The 20,000-nt window shown below is 41.4% G+C and overlaps 1 protein-coding gene across 9 annotated transcripts in view; it reads left to right on the top strand.

The window, feature by feature from the left end:
• ZNF407 (zinc finger protein 407) overlaps positions 1–20,000 on the top strand; it is a 473,145-nt gene that overhangs the window by 252,490 nt on the left and 200,655 nt on the right. For 8 of the 9 annotated variants that reach the window (XM_029921740.1, XM_029921735.1, XM_029921742.1 and 5 more), the window contains exons 6-7: positions 3,175–3,258; positions 13,471–13,591. In XM_029921740.1, coding sequence (XP_029777600.1) covers positions 3,175–3,258; positions 13,471–13,591 — 205 coding nt within the window. Of the gene's footprint in view, positions 1–3,174; positions 3,259–3,674; positions 3,728–13,470; positions 13,592–20,000 lie in introns of those variants that run through there. The other variant, XM_029921744.1, reaches the window with a different exon arrangement.

Here is a 20,000-nt window from a genome sequence, read left to right as displayed (position 1 = left end):
TTTGAACATTGAGTTTTGGTTCTGTGGACCATTTAGAGAATTTTGAATGAGATGAATCTTTCTCTTAAGAGAATACTATCAGATCCAGGAGTTTTTGTTAATACATGGAAAAGAATCTGAATTTAACTACTGTAATTTTTTTTAGATAATTATATATTTCAAGGGGACAAATTCACCCATGTTTTACCTCACAACATTTAGAGGACCACACGGGAATTAATGTGGTCAATAGTAAAAGCAGCGTTAAGAGAACCCCTCTGCTAGGCATGGTCCCGAGAGCTCTCGGTTTGGACCCTCAATCCCCTGCTGTTATATTCAGCGTTTATGACATCTTCTCCACCATCTAAGGACCGCGGCCTGAACTCCTTCCAGGCTCGAAGCTGAGTACACCCTGTCTCTAGCTGACTACCATGAGCTATTTGGTATTTTGTGGTCTTTCTCTTCACACCTCTCAAAAAGTGTTTCGTTTCAAGGGGAAAAAAAAAGAATAAATTTTAATCAGCATTCCCAAATGTTCTTCTGATTGCCAAGAATCCTATATTATTGTTAGAAATTATAGGTTAAAAGTTCTTCTGAAGCAGTTTGTGGGAAGCCCAGGCCTCCTTGGCTTTCTTGACAAGGGCGGTGACGATTTAAGGTCCCCAGCCTGCCCTGAGAGATCACTTATATCGAACAGCAGATGAAAAGCCAGTGCAGATGTAATTTATCGTCGGCGTTTCCTTCTAAAGAATAATTGTGGAGACTTGGCTGGATCAATAATATGGATTTTTGTTGTTAGGTCTTGTAGTCTGCACCGTAATGAGAGATAGGGGACAGTGGCTGTTTTCTAATAGAAAAGAAAGGGTTGGTTTCCGTGTCTTTCTACATTTGAATGCAAAATGGCGCACTGGCAACTAATTCAAGTTGTTAAGAAAAGTCTCTCGTTAGATCTCTGATATCATATAAATATGGCATGTTAAATGAACCCCCTGTATTGAGTGAAATACTACATTTAGTTTTTTCTTAAAAATGTTCTTTTTGAAAGATACTCTGATGTCCACTACCCAACCCTATTGCCTCTACCCCTCAAAAAAAAAAAGGCAGTGAAATTGAATTTCGAATGAAAAACAAATCAACCCACCAAGCTAAATATGATGTACAATACATTGCAGACCAACATCCTAAATAAAATTCTACACTTCAGAAAATCAAGGTCACTAATGTGTCTAAATCGAATCGCATCGAAAATTAATAATTTTGTCTTTGTGCCTGTACATGTCTTAAAATCGGAAAGGGAATAACACTTGATATGTACGTGCAGCCTATGTCGCTGTCCAAAACACCCATTTCAGGAGGAATTGCCTGTTCTCATAAGAAAGATACAGCTCACAAAGAGGTTCATACATGAGAGAAAGGAATCATATTTTTCCTGCATCTGAAAGGAGGAAGACTGCTCTTTCCTCGCTAGAGATTTCACTCGCTGGCTGGCACCAGCACCCGCACGGCCGGCGTGGGACCGGGCACGGAGCGCTCCCCCACGCATTCGCGGGGCTAACGCCTCGGCGCGGTGCTGGCCAAGACTTCGCGGGGAGCAGCTTTGCCTCACCTTAGAGTAGTATGTTAACATTAACGAGCAAATTATCTTATGGGATTTTTTAAAAGTCTGCCTTCAGTGTTATTTAATTGATAGTACGACTAGTTGGCAAGATTTATATTCCAAATTGATTAAATAATTAAATGACTGATTATAATTAAACTTTATTCTTCATAGCCATCTACTCTATTCTTTTTTTTTTTTTTTGTCATCTTGAAATGACGATTCTAAGGGACAAACTTAACCCCAAAATAGGAAAGCAAAGACAGGGAAAATATTTAAATTCAACTTTATTTTATAAATGCTAACAGTGAACATTTTCCACATACAATTGCAAAATGAGATTAAACATCACTTGGTTTAAACCTCTCTTTACTAATACATGTTGGTTTAAATGAGAAAAGCTACTAATGCTGACAAGTAAAGGGGACACTCTTTTTGGTTATGGAAGTTCTTCTGCCTTCCTAGACTTTGTGTCTTTTCTAGCTTCACAAAGGTAATCACCATTTCCAAAACACATCAAGCTAGATTTCTGTTATGATATGCCAGAATTTTTTGAACAAAAGTGCTGACTCAGGCAAAGCCCTTGAAAGACTTGTTGCGTTAAACATCTAAATGGAAAAGTACATAAAAATAGATGGAAATGATTTGTTTGGTTCCTGCAAAGCATTTTATAATTTCCCTGTATCTCTCTACGGTTACCGTTTTCATTCTCCTTGGCCCTTCCTCTTGAGCCTTGTGGGGTATATGCCCAGCTGGCCAGCACCCACTGCCTAAATATGTGGCTGGAAAGGGATAGACCACATTTATAAATGGTAGGGGAGAATGTTCACTTGTGTAAAAATGCTAAAATAGAATTCTCATTTTTACACTTTCAACAAATACTATGGCTACCAAATCTGCCTCTAATTGTTGCAGAGGTTTTCAGTCCAGAATTATCATTAAAGATGAATGATTTCTGTAGCAATCCCTCGACTCCCTTTTTTATGCCATGAAAGTTTGAGAAACATAAACAGCCCTGAATTGTTATTGGTCCCGAGTAACGCAGATTTTATTGTGACTTGGGATCTTCAGGGTGTTCAAGGAAACCACTTAATTCATATTATTAAGTAGGAAGTCATTACAGAAGAACCTGATAGAATCAGGTAAATCCAATTCCGTCTCCTTCAGTTGTTGGAAAATTCAATATGTTTTATTTAAGCAGAATCATAGATACTGGATATTAACTATTCCAAGCAATCTTTACTCAGCTCAGAAAGGCCAGATGTATGGGAATTGTAAAAAATCAGGATATGCATAAAAACTGTTCAAGTGCATAAAGCAGCCCCATCTGGAAGACATCTACCAGAAATGAAGTTGTACAAAACCGTTCCATTGATAATAAAGCTAATTTTTATGGGTCTGACAAGTATGTAATTATGTTCAGTGGTGCTTTTCAGATTTTATCACAGTCAATAAACCGCAGTGGTAATTTCATTCCCATTTGACATATTTACATGGAAACATTTGATTGGAGGAATTAGTAACCCTGAAAGCCTTGATAGATATGTTTTAATGATCTGTGACCTCCGCAGTCCCTCATCTGTTTATTGTCGCAACAGGCGAGAAGTCGTTCCTGTGTGACCTCTGCGGCTTCGCGGGCGGCACGCGGCACGCCCTCACCAAGCACCGGCGCCAGCACACAGGTCAGTCCGGCCGCCGCCGCCGCCGCCTCGGCTCGGGCTTCGGGGAATCCGTGCGCTCGAGGGTCCGCGGGAAACTCCGGCGGAGTAACATACGCTCTGATTCCCCTGCCTTGACGGCGCAGAGCAGGCCCTGTGCGCCTCCAGGGTGCGCGGAAGGACGGAGAGAGCTGGCCGGCCCGCTGCGGGCACGCCAGGCCCCGCCTCGGCCACCAGCCTCCGCCGGGCCCTCCCCGCGAGCCCCCTCCCTGCCCTGACTCACCCCTGTCCCCTCAGCTGGCCACCTGCTTGGCTGCAGCCCCGCCTTCCGGGCCGCGTCTCCGCCCCCCCTAACCACCTGTTCCCTGTAGCGCTCGTCCCGCTGCAGCTGGGCCAGTGGGTGTGCGTTAGGTCATCACCGTGTCCCTTCTTGCTCTCAGGAAGGGACAGCAGCACAGAGGGCCTCGTGAGCAGGCGGTGACGTTGAAGAGGATCCGTCTTCCTGATGTGCATTATTTAGGATTCAACAAAATGAAATAGATGCCTTGGTTAGGAACACTTAAGAATTAAACGTTTTAAATATTTATTAAAATTGATAACATAATTACTAATAAGTCCAAGTAATCAATTTTAATTGTAAATTATGTGTGCCTGAGACAGTGCTGTTATAGCCTTTTCCCTTCTAATTTTTTTTTTTGAAGTTGATTTATTTGAGAGAGAGAAAGAGATCACAGGTGGCAAAGGGCAGAGAAAGGGAGAGAGAACCATAAGCAGGCTCCATACTCCGTGCTGAGCCTGGGCGGGGCTCCATCTCAGAATTGTGAGATCGTGACCTGAGCCGAAATCAAGAGTCAGATGCTTAACCGACTGAGCCACCCAGGAGCCCCTGTTCCTTCTAATTATTAAGAGAACAATTTTATTATCAAAGGTAACCTTGTGCAGATGATCAGTCGTGTGGTAACACAATTGTAACTAAATGTTGGACTTTGCCGTGGGGCCCAGGTCGTGACTGATTGACAGTCACACTCACGACGGCATGAAATGAAGATACACGAAACAACATGTTTCTGTGGTACATTTTCAGTCTTGCTGTGTTACGTTTAACCAATAGCTATAGGTAGCTTTAATGCCCAGGATAGTATTTTTTAAGGATCAGGGAAAATTAGTGCCATTTCTTTCAGGTCTTGAGGTTATATGATTCACATCTCCTTCGGAGGTTAGACTTAGTATTGAGTGTAGAGAAATTTCCAGCGTTTTACCGTGATGTTGAAGACACACACTTACCTCTGTAAACATGAAAGTCCGTTTCAAGTTTAGACTAGCAGCCTCCCTCTGACATCCAGTGACCGAAGAGACAGGAGAAGGGGCCCGGGGGGTGGGGGTCATCGTCAGCGGCCCCCTTGGAAGTCGAAAGTGTGAGTATGTGGTAAAGTGTGTTTATCGGTGCCCGAACCATCCCTGCTGCCGCCGTCGTTGCTCGCCTGGTCGTGCCTGGTCGTGCCCCGCCGTGGCCCGGGGACCCGCGGAGCCCCCGGTGCGCCACCTGCGCCCGCCCAGCCACACTCCTGCCGCGCCTGCAGCGAAGATGGCCGCGCCGCGGTCACAGGCACTTCCAGGTGATCGCTCACGAAGCCAGCCGCGTCGAGCAGGCACGACTTTATATTTTACGTCAGGTCCAGAAGCTCCTTATTACTTTGCTATTAACTTTCTACCGTATAGGACAGTGTCTCACAGACAGAGGCATCTGTCTTTGTGGCATTTATCTGCCTCTGTGGCAGAAATCAAACATGATTCTTTAATACCAAAGTCAGTTCGTAAGACTGTTTGCTTCAGCCAAACAGCTTAGTACAGCTCCGTCTACGCCCTTTGCTTTTATGCCGGATTTGTCATATTTAAGCAACATACAACTGTTCGCCCCCAAGGCCAGAGTTGTATGGTGCATTTGAAATCTGTATTTCTCTGATGCATTCCTCTTTGACGCGGTTTACCTTTTTACCAGACTGCCCACGCAAATTACAATCAGCTTGGAAAGGGATAGGTATCAAAAGTGTTCCAAATGGCGTAAATAATTCCCTACTGCAATACAGACTGTCTAGGGGCTGACACAAAACATCTTCCATTTCAAGATTTACTTTTATCACCCGTCAGAGACCCTTGATTCAAGGGCACGGGAGCAGACCCTCACGTGGAGATGAAGGGTCTTGGCCAGCTTCACAACCCCCAGCCTGCCCAGAGGAACGCCAAGTGTGAGCTCCCAGGAGCAGTGCGCAGCCTTTCGGACAGATTGTTGACACACAGAGGCCAGTGCTCTCTACCCGTAGCCATTCTGGTGTTCTCCCCCGACTTTCTTTACTTTCCTATCGAGGTGCCCAAGACGCGGACCGTTCGGTCATGGTTATTCTGGCCAAGGCTGACGCCCGTAAGGGGAGGATGAGGGGCAGCACACTCCAGGTTGTACGGTCGTGTCCCAGAGGGGAGAGAGGAGGAAAGGGCATTTCCCTTTGTTCTGCTCTTTTTGAGTCGTGTGTGGACAGGGTGCCCTAGTGACTTATAGACAGCTCGGTTCAAGAGTCGTTATCACTTACTCTTGGATTTACTCCTTTTTCTGGATTTAGAATGACAAAGATTCAGAAGGACTGTCCCTAATGCACTAAATCATTTTGATCAGTCCTTAACAAGTGTATGATAGTAACTTTCTCACTTCAGGCAGTAACAAATATTAGCAAGTTAGAATTCTTATTTAAAATTTGTAGAATTTTTTTCAAATATTTCAACCTAGAAGGTACATTTATTTCTCTGACTATATATTGAGACTAAAAAAGCAAAAGCAAAACAAAACAACTACTTCTGTACCTGTATTTCAGAAGTATATTTTCCTAAAGAAATTACTTGAAGATGGAGCACCTGGGTGGCTCAATCAGTTAAGCGTCCGATTTCGGCTCAGGTCATGATCTCACGGTTTGTGAGTTCAAGCCCTGTGTTGGGCTCTGTGCTGACAGCTCAGATCCTGGAGCCTGCTTCAAGTTCTGGGTCTTCCTCTTTTTCTGCCCCTCCCCTGCTCACACTCTGTCACTCTTTTTCTCTCAAATATAAATATAAAAAATTAAAAAAAAATTACTTGAAGAAATTTCCTGAAATTGCCTGAAGAAATTATCATTTATGGATTGAAAAAAAATGATAATTAACATATTTCAGCAGTAGCATTGGGCATGTAACAAGATGAATGGGTTATAAATTAGCCATTATGTCCAGAGATAACTGGAGTTTGTATAAATTGACATGGAGTTCTTATACCAAGAGCCTAGACATGCTTGAGCCTTCTTACTTAGTGGTTATAGCATAATATTTTATGTAGGATATTTTGGTAGCATTATATTTTTTCTTTGTCAGCCTGTATAGAACTCAAAATTTCTTAGTATTACACAGTTTACTCTACAGTGTTTGTTGTCAAGTTGGGTATGAAGTGACAACTCATAGTTCATTGTAGTATGATGCTTGCTTAATATGAACTTCAAATTATTAAAATTATAGAGACAATGATATTTTTCTTTAAAAGTTGTTAAGTTTAAATCCTGTCACATAAAAATGGCATAAGAATTTAAATGAAATAAGCTACATTAACTATGTTTTTTAAGTGCTGATGTGAAACCTCCAAACCAAGAAATTTAACTTTAAAGAGCTTAGATGACCTTTCATTTGTACCATGAACTCAGACATTGAGTCCACAATCTCACTCTTTACCATTCTAGATTCCTGCCAACTCCATGAAAAACGGTTAGAGTAATGCTGCCTACCAGACCTATCGGAGTCAACAAGTTAGCAGTGAGCTATGGCGCCACACATTTTTTAACACTAGGTTTAACGGAGTAAATATTTATGTATTTGTGTGATGAAAAAAATCTTTTAGGTTGTTGACCACATGGATCCATTATGTTAAAAGTGGAAAATTTACAGTAATCATGACTGTATTATATTGGCATAAGATACAGATACATCTTATACATCTTACAGAAGAGATCTATACCTGTATTTGTCACTTGTTTGAGACCAAGGTACAACATTTAGAAATAAATCTAACAAAGAATGTGCAAAACCCCTACATTGGAAACTGCAAAATATCACCAAGAGAAATTAACGAACCTAAGTAGGATGATATACCATGTTCATAGACTCAGAAGACTCAGATCCCATCAAGCTTCTTGTTCTGAAATCGACACACTGATTTCAAAATTCATATGGAAATGCAACAAGCTGAAATAGTGAACTTTGAAGAAGATGATCAAACTTTAGGACTTACAGTGCCTGACTTGGTGACTTATTATAAAGCTACAGTAGTCACGTCATTCTGGCATTAGCATCAAGGAAGACAAATCTGTCAGTGGAATGAAGTAGAGATTACATCTACATGGCAAATAATTTTTTAACAGTAAAAATGAACTTTGATCTACATTTCATACCATGTACAAAACTAACTCAAAACTACTATAATCTAAATGTAAACTCAAAACTAAATAAAATCTAGAAGAAAATTTAGGGGAGAAGTCTTTGTGACCATAGGTTACCAAAGATTTCTTGGATATCACATCAAAAGCCTGATTTGTAAGGGGGAAAAAACCATAAATTGAAAAATTATAAACTGACAGGTTAATAACTTTATACATTTATTAACTTCTCCCCTTTGAAAGACACTGTGAAGAGAATGCCAAGACAAGCCAAAGACCGGGAGGAAATATGTGTGAACCATGAATATGAGAAAGGATGTGTGTTTGTAATATATAAGAACTTTAGAAATACTGTTATAAGGAAACAACCAACCAATTAAAAAGGAGTTGAATGAAGGGTGCCTGAGTGGCTCTGTTCATTGAGCATCTGACTCTTGATTTTGGCTCAGATCGTGATCCCGGGGTTCATGGGATCCCCACAATCCTGGGATTGAGCCCTGCATCGGGCTCTGCACTGAGCATGGGGCCTGCTTAAGATTCTGTCACTCCCTCTGCCCCTCTGCTTGCACGCACACTCGCTTACTCTATCAAAAAAAGAAAAAAGAAAGGGTTGAATGATTTGAACAAACAATTCACCAAAGTATATAAATATATGGCAGATGAGCACATGAAATCATGAAATGATCCTCAACACCATTAGAAAAATACACTTTTGAAACATTGCCCCTACCGTGTATTAGTGGTGGTTGGGAGCATTGGGAACTCTCCTGCACAGCCGATAGGAATGTAAAATGGCAGACCACTTTGGAAAATAATTTGGCAGTTTCTTACAAAAGAAATTAATATTACATAGTACTTACATTAATATGTACCTACCAAATGACCCAGCCAACCCACTCCTAGGTATTTCCCTGAGAGACAGGGAAATGCATGTCTACGCAAAGACTTACACATGAAGATTTATAGCAGCTTCGTTTGTAACACCCAGAAATGAAAACAGCTCGAATGTCCTCTCCTGGGTGAATGAATTAACAGATAGTGACACATTCATACCATGGAATGCTACTCAGCAACAAAACACACATTCACACCTGGACCAATATGAGTGAGTCACAAAATAATGCTGAGGAGGTCAGACAAAAGAGAGTTCATACTCTGTGTTTCCATGGGTATAAACCTCTAGAAAAAACGTAACTACTAGGCAGTGACAGGAAGCAGATGAGAGTTTGCTGGAGGATGGGCTGAGCGGGGTGGGGGTGACAAGGAGCCTTCGGTGGGAGGGTGGCTGTGTTCATTGTCTTGATCGTGGTGGTAGTTGCGTTCTGCCTGGTACGGTCAGTGTAGATACTTCAGACTAGTGAAACGATTAAGAACACCTGTGTTTTAATGCAGGTGCGTGCATCACTTTGTGTTTCTGTCGTCCGCGTGAACTGCTCTGTCCACTGGGGGACAGTCAAGACGCTCTGCATTGAATTCAATGAGCAACTCAGTTCTCATAATGAATGTGAACCTTTTCAGATATGCTTTGTGTGGGTGTTTATGTTCTTACGATAGCATGTTCCTGTAGCAAATTTGAAGAGATAGACTTATTTTCTTTAGCCTGATGGAAGATGATGATCATATACTGTCTCTCAAATAAAAGGAAAACCCACCATCATCATGAAAACGAATCTTGTATAAGTCACTTCATTACACTCGTAGTATCTATACCGATTTAGGTGACTCGGCCAGCAGAGGAAAGAGTTAGCTCAGGCTGACCCTCAGTGACCACTGGATGGGATTTATCCTGAGGACAAGTGGCTGGAAGGTGCAGAACTGCCTCACAGCTTCAGGAGTTTACTCTTCTGTGTATATGGTCTTTTTATAGGAATAAATCACATATTTCCTTGTAGGATCTATTAAGTGGTCTCTCTACGTTACATTCATGCACTGTGTGAAGCCACATAATTATTTTGTGCCTAAGGTTTGCGTCTTTCCTGCTTGGGAAGCTTGATGAGAACCGTTGGTGTGTGTACACGCTCCGCCGTCATCGGGCCAGAGCAGCGTGCCCTTGCCCGTGTGCGCCCACTGCTGTTGTGCGGTGGGAAAACAAGGCCTTGGGCCTCCTGCTGTGTACCTTACATGTGCTTTGTCTTCTCTGGTCCTCACACGTGTCTGCTCGGTGGCCTGTTTTACCCTTCTGATCTTGTCGGGGGCTCGACAGGCAGGGAGTGAAACGTGGCAGAACCTGGTTTGGGACCGAAGTCCATGTGGCTTCTTCCGATCTGCCCCCCGAGGCTGCAGGAAGAGAGAGAACAGTGTCAGACGAGACGTGTGTGCTCAGCTCGCTGTCGCTGCAGCCCGGTGAGGCCATTATAAACAGGCTTAGGAAGAAAGGGGGACCAGTTCCTGAACGTTCTGATTTCAAGACAGATATGGTTTTGTCACTGCCTGGATTACGTAATTTTATACCAAGGTAGTTCATCCTTTGTTTTCTACATAAGTCAGTATACTTATAAAACTAGTCGAAAAACATCGGAATTAAGAGGTGGCAAGTAGAATTATTAATATATATAAAATTAATCCACTCTGTGTAAAATCACTCAGAAAAAATGTCTCTGGAGACGAGTATTATTGTATGTCATAACTGCTTTCGGGGAAGAAGTGACTATGAAGTTTTCCTCAGTTCACCGGTGTCCTGCAAGCCCCATGTCCCAGCAACCATGTGAAAAAGCGGGCGCCTGGGGGGCTCAGTCTGTTAAGCGCACAGCTTCAGCTCCGGTCATGATCCCACAGCTTGTGAGTTCAAGCCTCACCTCAGGCTCTGTGCTGACAGCTCAGAGCCTGAGCCTGCTTTGGGTTCTGTCTCCCTCTCTCTCTGCCCCTCCTCCACTCATGCTTTGTCTCCCTCTTTGTCTCTAAAAAAATTTTTTTTGAATAAACACTTTTTTTTTTAATGTTTTATTTATTTTTGATACAGAGAGAGACAGAGCATGAGAGGGGGAGGGGCAGAGAGAGAAGAAGACACAGAACCGGAAGCAGGCTCCAGGCTCTGAGCTAGCTGTCAGCACAGAGCCTGATGCAGGGCTCGAACCCATGAACGTGAGATCTGACCTGAGCCGAAGCCGGAGGCTTAACTGACTGAGCCCCCCAGGCGCCCCTGAATAAACATTTAAAAAATTCTAATGAAAAAGTAACTGATGAAATTGTTTGTTTTTTTAAAGTTAACCAAATGTCTATTCATGTCTTCCGCCCATTTTTTAACTGACTGTTTGCTTCTTGGGTGTTGAGCTTGATCGGTTCTTTATAAATTTTGCATACTGACCCTTTATCAAACATGTTATTTGCAGATATCTTCTCCCATTCCATAGGTTATCTTTCAGTTTTGTTGATTGTTTCCTTTGCTGTGCAGAAGTGTTTTATCTTCATGAAATCCCAATAGTTAATTTTTGCTTCTGTTTTCCTTAATTCAAGAGATGTATTTAGTAAGAAGTTGCTATGACCAAGGTCAAAGAGGTTGCTGCCTGTGTTCTTTAGGATTTTGATGGTTTCTCCTCTTTCACATTTACGTCTTTCATTCATTTTGAAATTATTTTTGTGTGTGATGTAAGAAAGTGGTTCAGTTTCATTCTTTTGCATGTCACTGTCCAGTTTTCCCAGCACCATTTGTTAATGAGACTATCTTTCTTGCATTGGATATTCTTTCCTGCTTTGTTGAAGATTAGGTGACCATATAGTTGTGGGTGTTATTTCTCAGTTTTCTAGTTTGCTCTGTTGATCTGTGTGTCTGTTTTTGTGCCAGTATCATGCTGTCTTTCTTGCTACAGCTTTGTAATTGAATTTGAAGTCTGGAATTGTGATGCTTCCAGCTTAGCTTTTCTTTTTGAAGAGTGCTTTGGCTCTTCGGAGGCTTCTGTGGTTCCATGCACATGCAGAATACATGCATAGACGTTTTCCCAAAGAAGACATCCAGATGGCCAACAGACACATGAAAAGATGCTCAACGTCACTCATCATAAGGGACATACAAATCAGAACTACAATGAAATATCACCTCACACCTGTCAGAATGGCTAAAATAAACACAGGAAAACAACAGGCATTGTCAAGGTTGTGGAGAAAGGGGGATGCAAACTGGCGCAGCCACTCTGGAAACCAGTATGGTGGTTCCTCAAAAAGAGTTAAAACTAGAACTACTCTATGTTCTAGCAGGTATTTTCCCAAAGGATGCAGAGATGCTGATTCGAAGGGGTACACGCATCCCAATGTTTATAGCAGCATTATTAACGTTAGCCAAACTCTGGAGAGAGCCGGGATGTCCATCAACTGATGAATGATAAATAAGATGTGGTACCAATACACCGTGGAATATTGCTCAGCCATAAATAAAATGAAATCTTGCCTTTTGCAATGATGTGGATGGAGCTGAAGTGTATTATGCTGAGCAAAATATGGCGGAGAAAGACAAATACCATAGGATTCACTCCCGTGGTATTTAAGAAACAAAACAGATGAACATAGGAGGGAAAAAGAGAGGCAAACCGTAAGAGAGACTCTTAACAAGAGGGAACAAGTAGGGTTGCCCGAAGGAAGGTGGGTGGGGGATGGGTACCACGCAGGGCATTGCAGGGTGGTGAGCGCTGCGTGTTGGGTGTCAGTCATGAGTCACTAAATTCGAAACCTGGAACTAATATTACTCTGTATGTTAACTAACTAGAATGTAAATAAAAACTTGAAACTGTAAAAATAATAGTTAAATTCATCCCAATTATTATCATTTCAACATGAAATCAATATGACATCATTAGTAACATTTTATTTTTTATGTTCGAGGATTCGGAATCTCGTTTGCATTTTGGTTATACTTTTAGTACATCTCAGTCCAGAGGCCACATTTTTATATCAAATTTCTGATTCGTACTTAGACTTGATGACACACTTTAGAAAGTAGGTTCACATTGCCAGGCTGCCCCATACACACTTTTTTCTACAGGTGAGTCCAGTATCAGTTTTTAAAATTTAAAATATAAATTTACATTAATTAAAGTTCAATAGCCACATTTCACGTGCTTACCTGCCAATGTAGCTAGTACCGTTAAAAACTAAGATTTGATGATTCCTTTAAATGAGTATGTGCGGAGAGGTGGTCAGTGCCGAGAAAGCTACCAATCAGAGGACTGGCTGTGAATGGAGTGCCAGCCCGTGACCCAGCCCCTGGGTAAAACGTGTGGATGCAGCGGTTCTAGCCCCTCAAGGAATTGCTGTTGAATATTATTTTGGATGTTTCTTTGAGGTCTCTTTCTAAGGGGACTTCTTATTCAGCTTTAGTGAGCTGTAATTTCTCCTTCTATTAGTTTTTTAAATAGTTATCAGTTTATAGCTTTATTTTTTCTTCATATTTAACTTTAAGGTTTTAGTAAATACATATCCAAAAAATATCTGCTAGATACTTGTTTATGGTTTCATCCTCAGTGAGGTTTTATGGTGACTTCAGTGTAACGTGGCTGTTAAACAGCTCCAGATACAGTGCCGGAACGGGCTGTAGTCTAGGTTGCTGTCTGGGTAAGTTACATTTGAACTACATAATGTATACCTTGCTCCCGTTCACACACAGAAATAAAAATCAGTGATACCTTCTCACTTTCTCACTCTGAGAATGAATATTCACATGTCCCAAATGTGAGTAGTCCGTTAAACTATCTCCTTAAAATTTGTGTGGAAAAAAGTTTCTTTTTTAATTGTCCATAACAGGTGTAGCCTTTCATTTCTAGTTTTTCATAATTACTCATGTACAACATTGCTTTCTGTTTTGCAGGAGAAAAACCTTTCAAATGTGATGAGTGTAACTTTGCCTCCACAACCCAGTCCCACCTGACTCGGCACAAGCGGGTGCACACCGGGGAGAAGCCGTACAGATGTCCCTGGTGTGACTACAGGTAATGGTGTCAGGCCCGCACGCAGGGACCACGGGGGTCACCCTGGCGGAGTCACGGGGGAAAAGGGTTTTTCCGATCCGCGCAAGTTAGCGCTGTTTCTTAGGCCGGTAGTGATGTCACCATCAAATTTCAGTGACTATTTTTAAAATTACAAAGTTCTTTTCCATTTTTTATAATCTTAATGCTTAGGTCTCATCATCCTTTGGACATCTGAATTTTCAGTGATGTATTTCTTTGCCAAAGTAAGGAACCGTTCTGTGTAATCAGTCATTTGGTGCACGTGGCACCTGGCGTCCAGTGAGTGAGGCGCTTTTCGGCAACGAAGACAGAAGTGTCTCCTGCCGTTAAGGAGATTGTAGCATAATAGGTGACTTGTAGTATCTCTAAGTGGTTATGACACAGATCTCTCGGAGTAAGTGAAAAGGCCAGGAGCGTCCCCGGAGGAGGAGCACGCCGGCCACAGGACGTCCTGCTGGGGGACAGAGCACGTCACCCGGGGCTTACAGAACAGGTGAATGTCCGGTCACGTGGGTGTCGGGCCACCGTGCTGGAGGGTGGTGGTGGCTGTATCGTTTTCTGGCTGAGAGCGTCAGAGGTGACGGGCATCGGTCCCCTGGGGCGGTGTGTGCGGAGCATGGGGAGCGGTGGGGGGACACTGTGAAGCCCGAAGCCAGTGTGAGGGCCTCTCTCTCCACCCCGGAGCTGAAGGCGGCACGGACCCCTTACACGTGACGACATGGAAGCACTGAGGGCGGCCCTTCCGGCGCAGCCCCCTGTCGTTAGGCGGTAGGACATGCACCTTGCAGCCGAAGCCTTCCTTAAAAAAGACAGTTGAGTGTTCCTGTGGATGTGGGCCTCTGCACTGAGTAAATATATGGCCACAATCTCTCTTACTACCCTCATTATTGCATTAAGTTTTATGTTAAAGGTCATTTAATAGTACAGAGATATTACAGATATATTTCATTCATTAATTATTCATTCATTCAACATTTTATGAGTTCTGTCTTTGCTTGGCACTAGATTGGTGTTTCTTGGAAATTTGGTAAAATGGTATCTGGTTAGAGGTAGACATAGACTTCTTAAGATGGTGATATGAGTTCCTTAAGAAATAAACATTTTGAATATTCTTTTCCTTATTAAAGAGGTCATACTATATAGTTGCCTTCTCTGGGAAACACAGAAAAGCAATTAGAAAAACTGTAAAACTTTTCCTTCATTAGCTGTTAGGATTATATTCTCTTGGTTTATACTGTATGCGTTACACTAGGGTTGTTTGGGGGCTTTTTTTTTTGTTTCTTATAAATTTTATTTTTCATACTTAGCAAATTGTAACTACCTTTCTGTTTCATTAATCTTGTATAACTATGGTTTTCAAACTGTTACTTTTCTTTAAATATTTACACATTTATCTTAAGAGAGAGAATGTGTGAGCAGGAGAGGGGCAGAGAGAGAGAAAGAGAGAATTCCAAGCTGACTCCACACTGTCAGCACAGAGCCCAACACGGGGCTCCATCTCTTGGACCATGAAATCATGACCTGAGCTAAAACCAAGAGTTGGACCCTTAACCCACTGAGCGCCTCCCCTCCGCGCCGCTGAAGCTGTTACTTTTAGCAGAACTATTATTTCAAACAGGAGCTGTTCACACCCCATCTATGAAATAGATAAAAGTAGTTTTTACCACTTCTAAGTAGATTTCATAGTTGAAATCTGTAATATTTACTTACAATATTAAAACATCATCATATAATACTGTTTGACAAGCCAAAATTTTCAGCCAAGGGGGTTGCTTGTAACAGTAGCTGTTGGCTTAGCGTCCTGCCGTTATTCTGGGGCGAGCAGGAACGTGTAGCTGAGAGCCAGGCTCTGGAGGAGCTGACGCACCGGGCACGGGCATCCCGGGCCTCGGAGCCGCCGCTCCCTCCTTCACGAAGCCTGGGGAAGTGGACCGCAGCCTTACAGGGGTGTCGCTCTATTAGAGGAGGGTCACCTGCACGTCCCCCGCCGCGCCTGGCTGAGATGCCGGACCCCGGCCCTCCTCTCGCCTCGGAGCAGACCTTCGGGCGGGTCCCCCATGCAGGCTCAGGGTAGGGTTCAGGGAGGCAGTGCGAGAGTTTTGGTGCCCCGAGAGTGAGCGGTGTGTTGAAATGTGTTTATAACACACGCCATAATGGATTTCCCCCCCACCCCAGTTTTTAAAATTGTTAAAGATATATTAAATCCAAAATCAGTTGTTGGATAATTGCTGAAATGCCTTAGAATTTCAAGTGCCTCATTCGAAAATTCCTCTTCTATTACATAATTCTAATACCTGCATAGCTCTGAGTTAGATTAATAAACAGTAGTCACTTTATTAAGGTTTTAGACATTTGGGCCATTTTTAGTTTTTACTTTGAAAATGCTAATTCCTAAATCTTTATGCATATCTTATGCAAGACTTTGTAAAACAAATTCCTGGAAGTGTGATTTATGGTTTTTAATAAAAGGGTCACTACAAAGGTCGGGGTTTGAATAGCGCCTCACCGATGAGCCCTGTGTTGGGTAGACTCCCCCGTCTTCTATGCGTAACCATTCCAGAGTCCTTCGGTGTCTCCGTGTGAAACCGTTACCCTTTGGCTGAGCGGGAAGTGCTGCTGCCTGTCCCACGTGCCGGTGACCTCCCGGACGCGCCGTCCCTTCCGCTTGGAAGTGTGTCTGAGCCCTCCGGCCTCCATCTGTCCCCCATCCCCAGCAACACTGTGCACAGAAGGAGATGAATATTGTCACCGTCCTATGCATTAGTACTCAGGACACTTAAATCTATCAAATTTCCTTTTGAAGTGTTTGAAATTCTTGATAAGAACGTGGTTTTATCTTCACTTCAAACTTTTAAAAAATTGATTATTATTGACGGTTAGTAGGTTGAACGCTTCTGTTTGCATGACAGTTTTATCATTTTGTGTGCGTGTGGTTAGGTCTGCTTTCACTAGTGAACAACAGACAAGTTAATCTTGCCTAGGAATATAAAACCTAGCAAATAATGAATAGTGATGTTAGGGACTAGGAATGAAGTATGGAATTTACAGCAGGTAACCTGTGTTTTCTCGTTGATGAGCAGAAGACTGAAAAATAAGCAGTTAACTTCACGATGATTGTTTTGGTCGCGGAGCATAATATGTAGCAAATGCTTACCATATCTATCTTACAACAACATGGAGAATATCTTTTTTCACAGGGTAGATAAGTTTGAGTGTGTGTTATTTCCATAGAACAAAAATACCTTTAAGATGATCACATCCTTTGAAGAAGATATGGTAATTTTTGCGTTGATATTTTTTTCCATAATATTTTATTGCTTACAATACTTAAATAACTTTTTCCCATTTAGGTTTTTATTTGTTCTTAATATAGATAAAGTTATTCTTTCATATAGATAGATAAAGTTACTCATTAATATAAATAGTTAAACATTATTCCTGTCTTTGTCACTCTTAACACTTACTTGCAGGTAAAGTTACCATCCTTAGAAACTGAAGTATTATTTAAGTTTTACTTGAAAATGTATTTTTATTATATAAATGTAATATTTAGTGAAGAAATATTTGTAGTTATCATTATTCATGAAAAAGGTGAATATAGATTTGTTTACAGAAGAATTTTATAATTGGTCTTTTGGACCTGGGGCTATTTTTCAAGTTTGCATTATTAATTTAGGCAATGACATCTCATTCTGTTCAGATGTATACATGTACCCCTTCCCTAAGCTTTTACTGTCTAAAATATCCAAAAGTCTAATCCATTACACGTCAGTGTATTCCATCATTACTCTGTAACTTTTTCACCATTAATTACTGTTCATTATAATTTCAAAGCATAAATTTAGATCCATGGCACACTGTCCTACCCTATTATCTGTGCAGCAGATTCTTAAGATTTGTTTCTACAGCAAATGGAAACAGTCTAGCATTTTTCTATATTTTTATTTCCCTTTGTTATGTATTAATTGTCACTTCTGTGTTACAAAATAGAAAACCTTTAAAATGTTATAGTAAGTACTCTTTCTAAAAATGTAAATCCTTATTTCCCCATAGAATTTATTAATATCAAACTATGTTCTGTTTCACTGGTGACACAGGCTCTCACACAAACAGAAAATAGATGTTATAATTGGGCTTTCTTTTATGTGAAACTTATCTTCTCATTGGCTTCCGCTTTTTATGTAGGATTTGTGGGGGAAATACAATAAATGTAATTAAACAGTAAACCACTGATACGTCATGAGAACTAAGACAAAATGCTACCTGCAGTATTAAAAATACTCAGGATAATAGCATATTATACTTTAAATGCCATTTAGCAAATTAAAGAAAACTAAAATTTCAAGTGAAACTCTGGCAATTTGATCATTTACATATTGTGTCCTTATAACGGATGTTGGAATAACTCTTGTTCCCTACGGTTGCTTCTGTCCAGAGTTTTTCTCTACTGTATAACCGCCTTATTACTTCTAGTCTTACACACATTCTTTAAAAATATTTTTTTTATTCTTCTACCTTTTATTTACTATTCTTATTATTTTTTAAACTACTTGAAATTATAACCCTAATAGATACATGATAGATCATATCACTGTGGGGAAAATCTACAATTCCTGCCTCATATTAGAGATTCACTCTATTGTTTGCTAAACTTGTAGCAAATACACTTTGATCCACCCCCCCCAACTTGTTGGTTCACTTAGCTCCTGGCCAGTGTATCCCATAGAAGTCACTAATATGTAAGGTTTTGATCTCAAGATTTTTCTTTCCTGTCTGGGTGAGGGGGAGGCTAAGAATATTCGATGCCATATTTAACCCAGGGAGAGGCGGTGTCTCAACTAGAAATGAGCTTTTTGTGTAACTCTGTAACATCTCTTAACACGCTCTTAATAATGAAATTCAGTATGTTTCCACACATGTGACTGGAGTAGAGAGAATTCACCATTTTTCACAACCATTTGAAATATGTTATCTGTCTTAGAAAATATTTGTCAAAAATATTTTTGGTTGAATTATGTTTTAATTTCACAAGATGCTGGACATTTTTTTAGATTACTTTGAGATACAAGGACAAAGAATTGTATTTCATTATTTACCCTTAAAGTTTGACTTAATTTTTCAAACATACATTTCTATAGTCTCAGTTATGGAAATTTCAGATCTTAGATAATATTATGCATTTGTATATAATTTGCTACATAAACATTATATGTTTGTTATGTGTAATTAAGACAAGCCACCTTGGTGATTGTAGCATTAAGAATTCGGTGTACGGTGGGTCTCATTGTTCTTACCTTCCGTTTGTTCTAGCAGCATCCTGAGCTCAGGGCTGACTCCACAGGGGATAATTTTCTCCTTTTGGATGATCTCTTCTGAGAGTTTCAATTTTCCTGTGGCTTCCTGTGCAGGTTCACAGGTTGTACCGGGAGAGGCAGCAGACGGAGCAAACTCAGATTTGCCCTGAATAATGACAAGAGGAAAAACTAGGTGTTAGTCTACGTAGCCAAACATCGTCTATACCGAGAGAGGTGAAGTTGTACGCACCAAACGAACAGCACACGTTGCTTTGTCAGAAAAATCAGAGGTAGCGTTCATTTCTTATGGGTGATTTTGGAGTTCTCAAAGAAGAATAACGCTGCATAAAAGTGATCAAATGAAAATATCTTGTATTAATATTAGATAAAATTTGTATTTATAGCAATTTGATTAATGCCACAAGCCTAGTTCTATCAGAATAGACTTTAAATCAAAACCATTTTTGTCAGTGAATTAAGCCAGACAGAGGAAGGCTAATCCTGTGCGGTATCACTTATATATGGAATCATTAAAAAAAAAAAAAAAAGGGACAAACTCCTAGAAGCAGAGAGCAGAATAGTGGTTTCTAAGGGCTGGGCAGGGGGTGCTAGACAAGTGGGGAGAGACTTTCAGTTATGAGGAAGGTCTGAGGATCTAATGTAAAACACGGTGACTGTTTTTGATGACTGTTGTATCATTGAAATTAGCTAACAGAGTAGGACTTAAGTGTTCTCCCCCCCCCAAAAAAAAAAGAAAAAAAAGATAAAAAAACAAAATTTTTGTCATGTAGAGTATCGGTGAATACTGTCTCATCATTTCATTTACCTTAAGTCTGTCGCCTCTTTTTCCTACTCTGTTTTAACTGCTAATCCAGTTAGCGGGACAGAAACGTGAAGGGGTTGGAAGCCTAGGAACGAGCTACCTCGCAGTCAGCTGACCCTCCGAGTGCGGGGACCCCCGGGAGGCCGGCGCCCCGGCACCCCGCACAGTCAGCCGACCGCAGGTACGGTCAGCAGCGGGGCCGGCTTGGTCCTTGGCGCGCGTCGGTACGGCTGCGGGCTCTCCCGGCGCGTCGAGGTGGCAGCCACGAGGGGCG

Source organism: Suricata suricatta, chromosome 14 (genome assembly GCF_006229205.1).
Source record: "Suricata suricatta isolate VVHF042 chromosome 14, meerkat_22Aug2017_6uvM2_HiC, whole genome shotgun sequence".
NCBI lineage: Eukaryota > Metazoa > Chordata > Mammalia > Carnivora > Herpestidae > Suricata > Suricata suricatta.
Note: the sequence above shows the minus strand (reverse complement) of the source record. Positions and strands in the feature narration are given on the sequence as shown.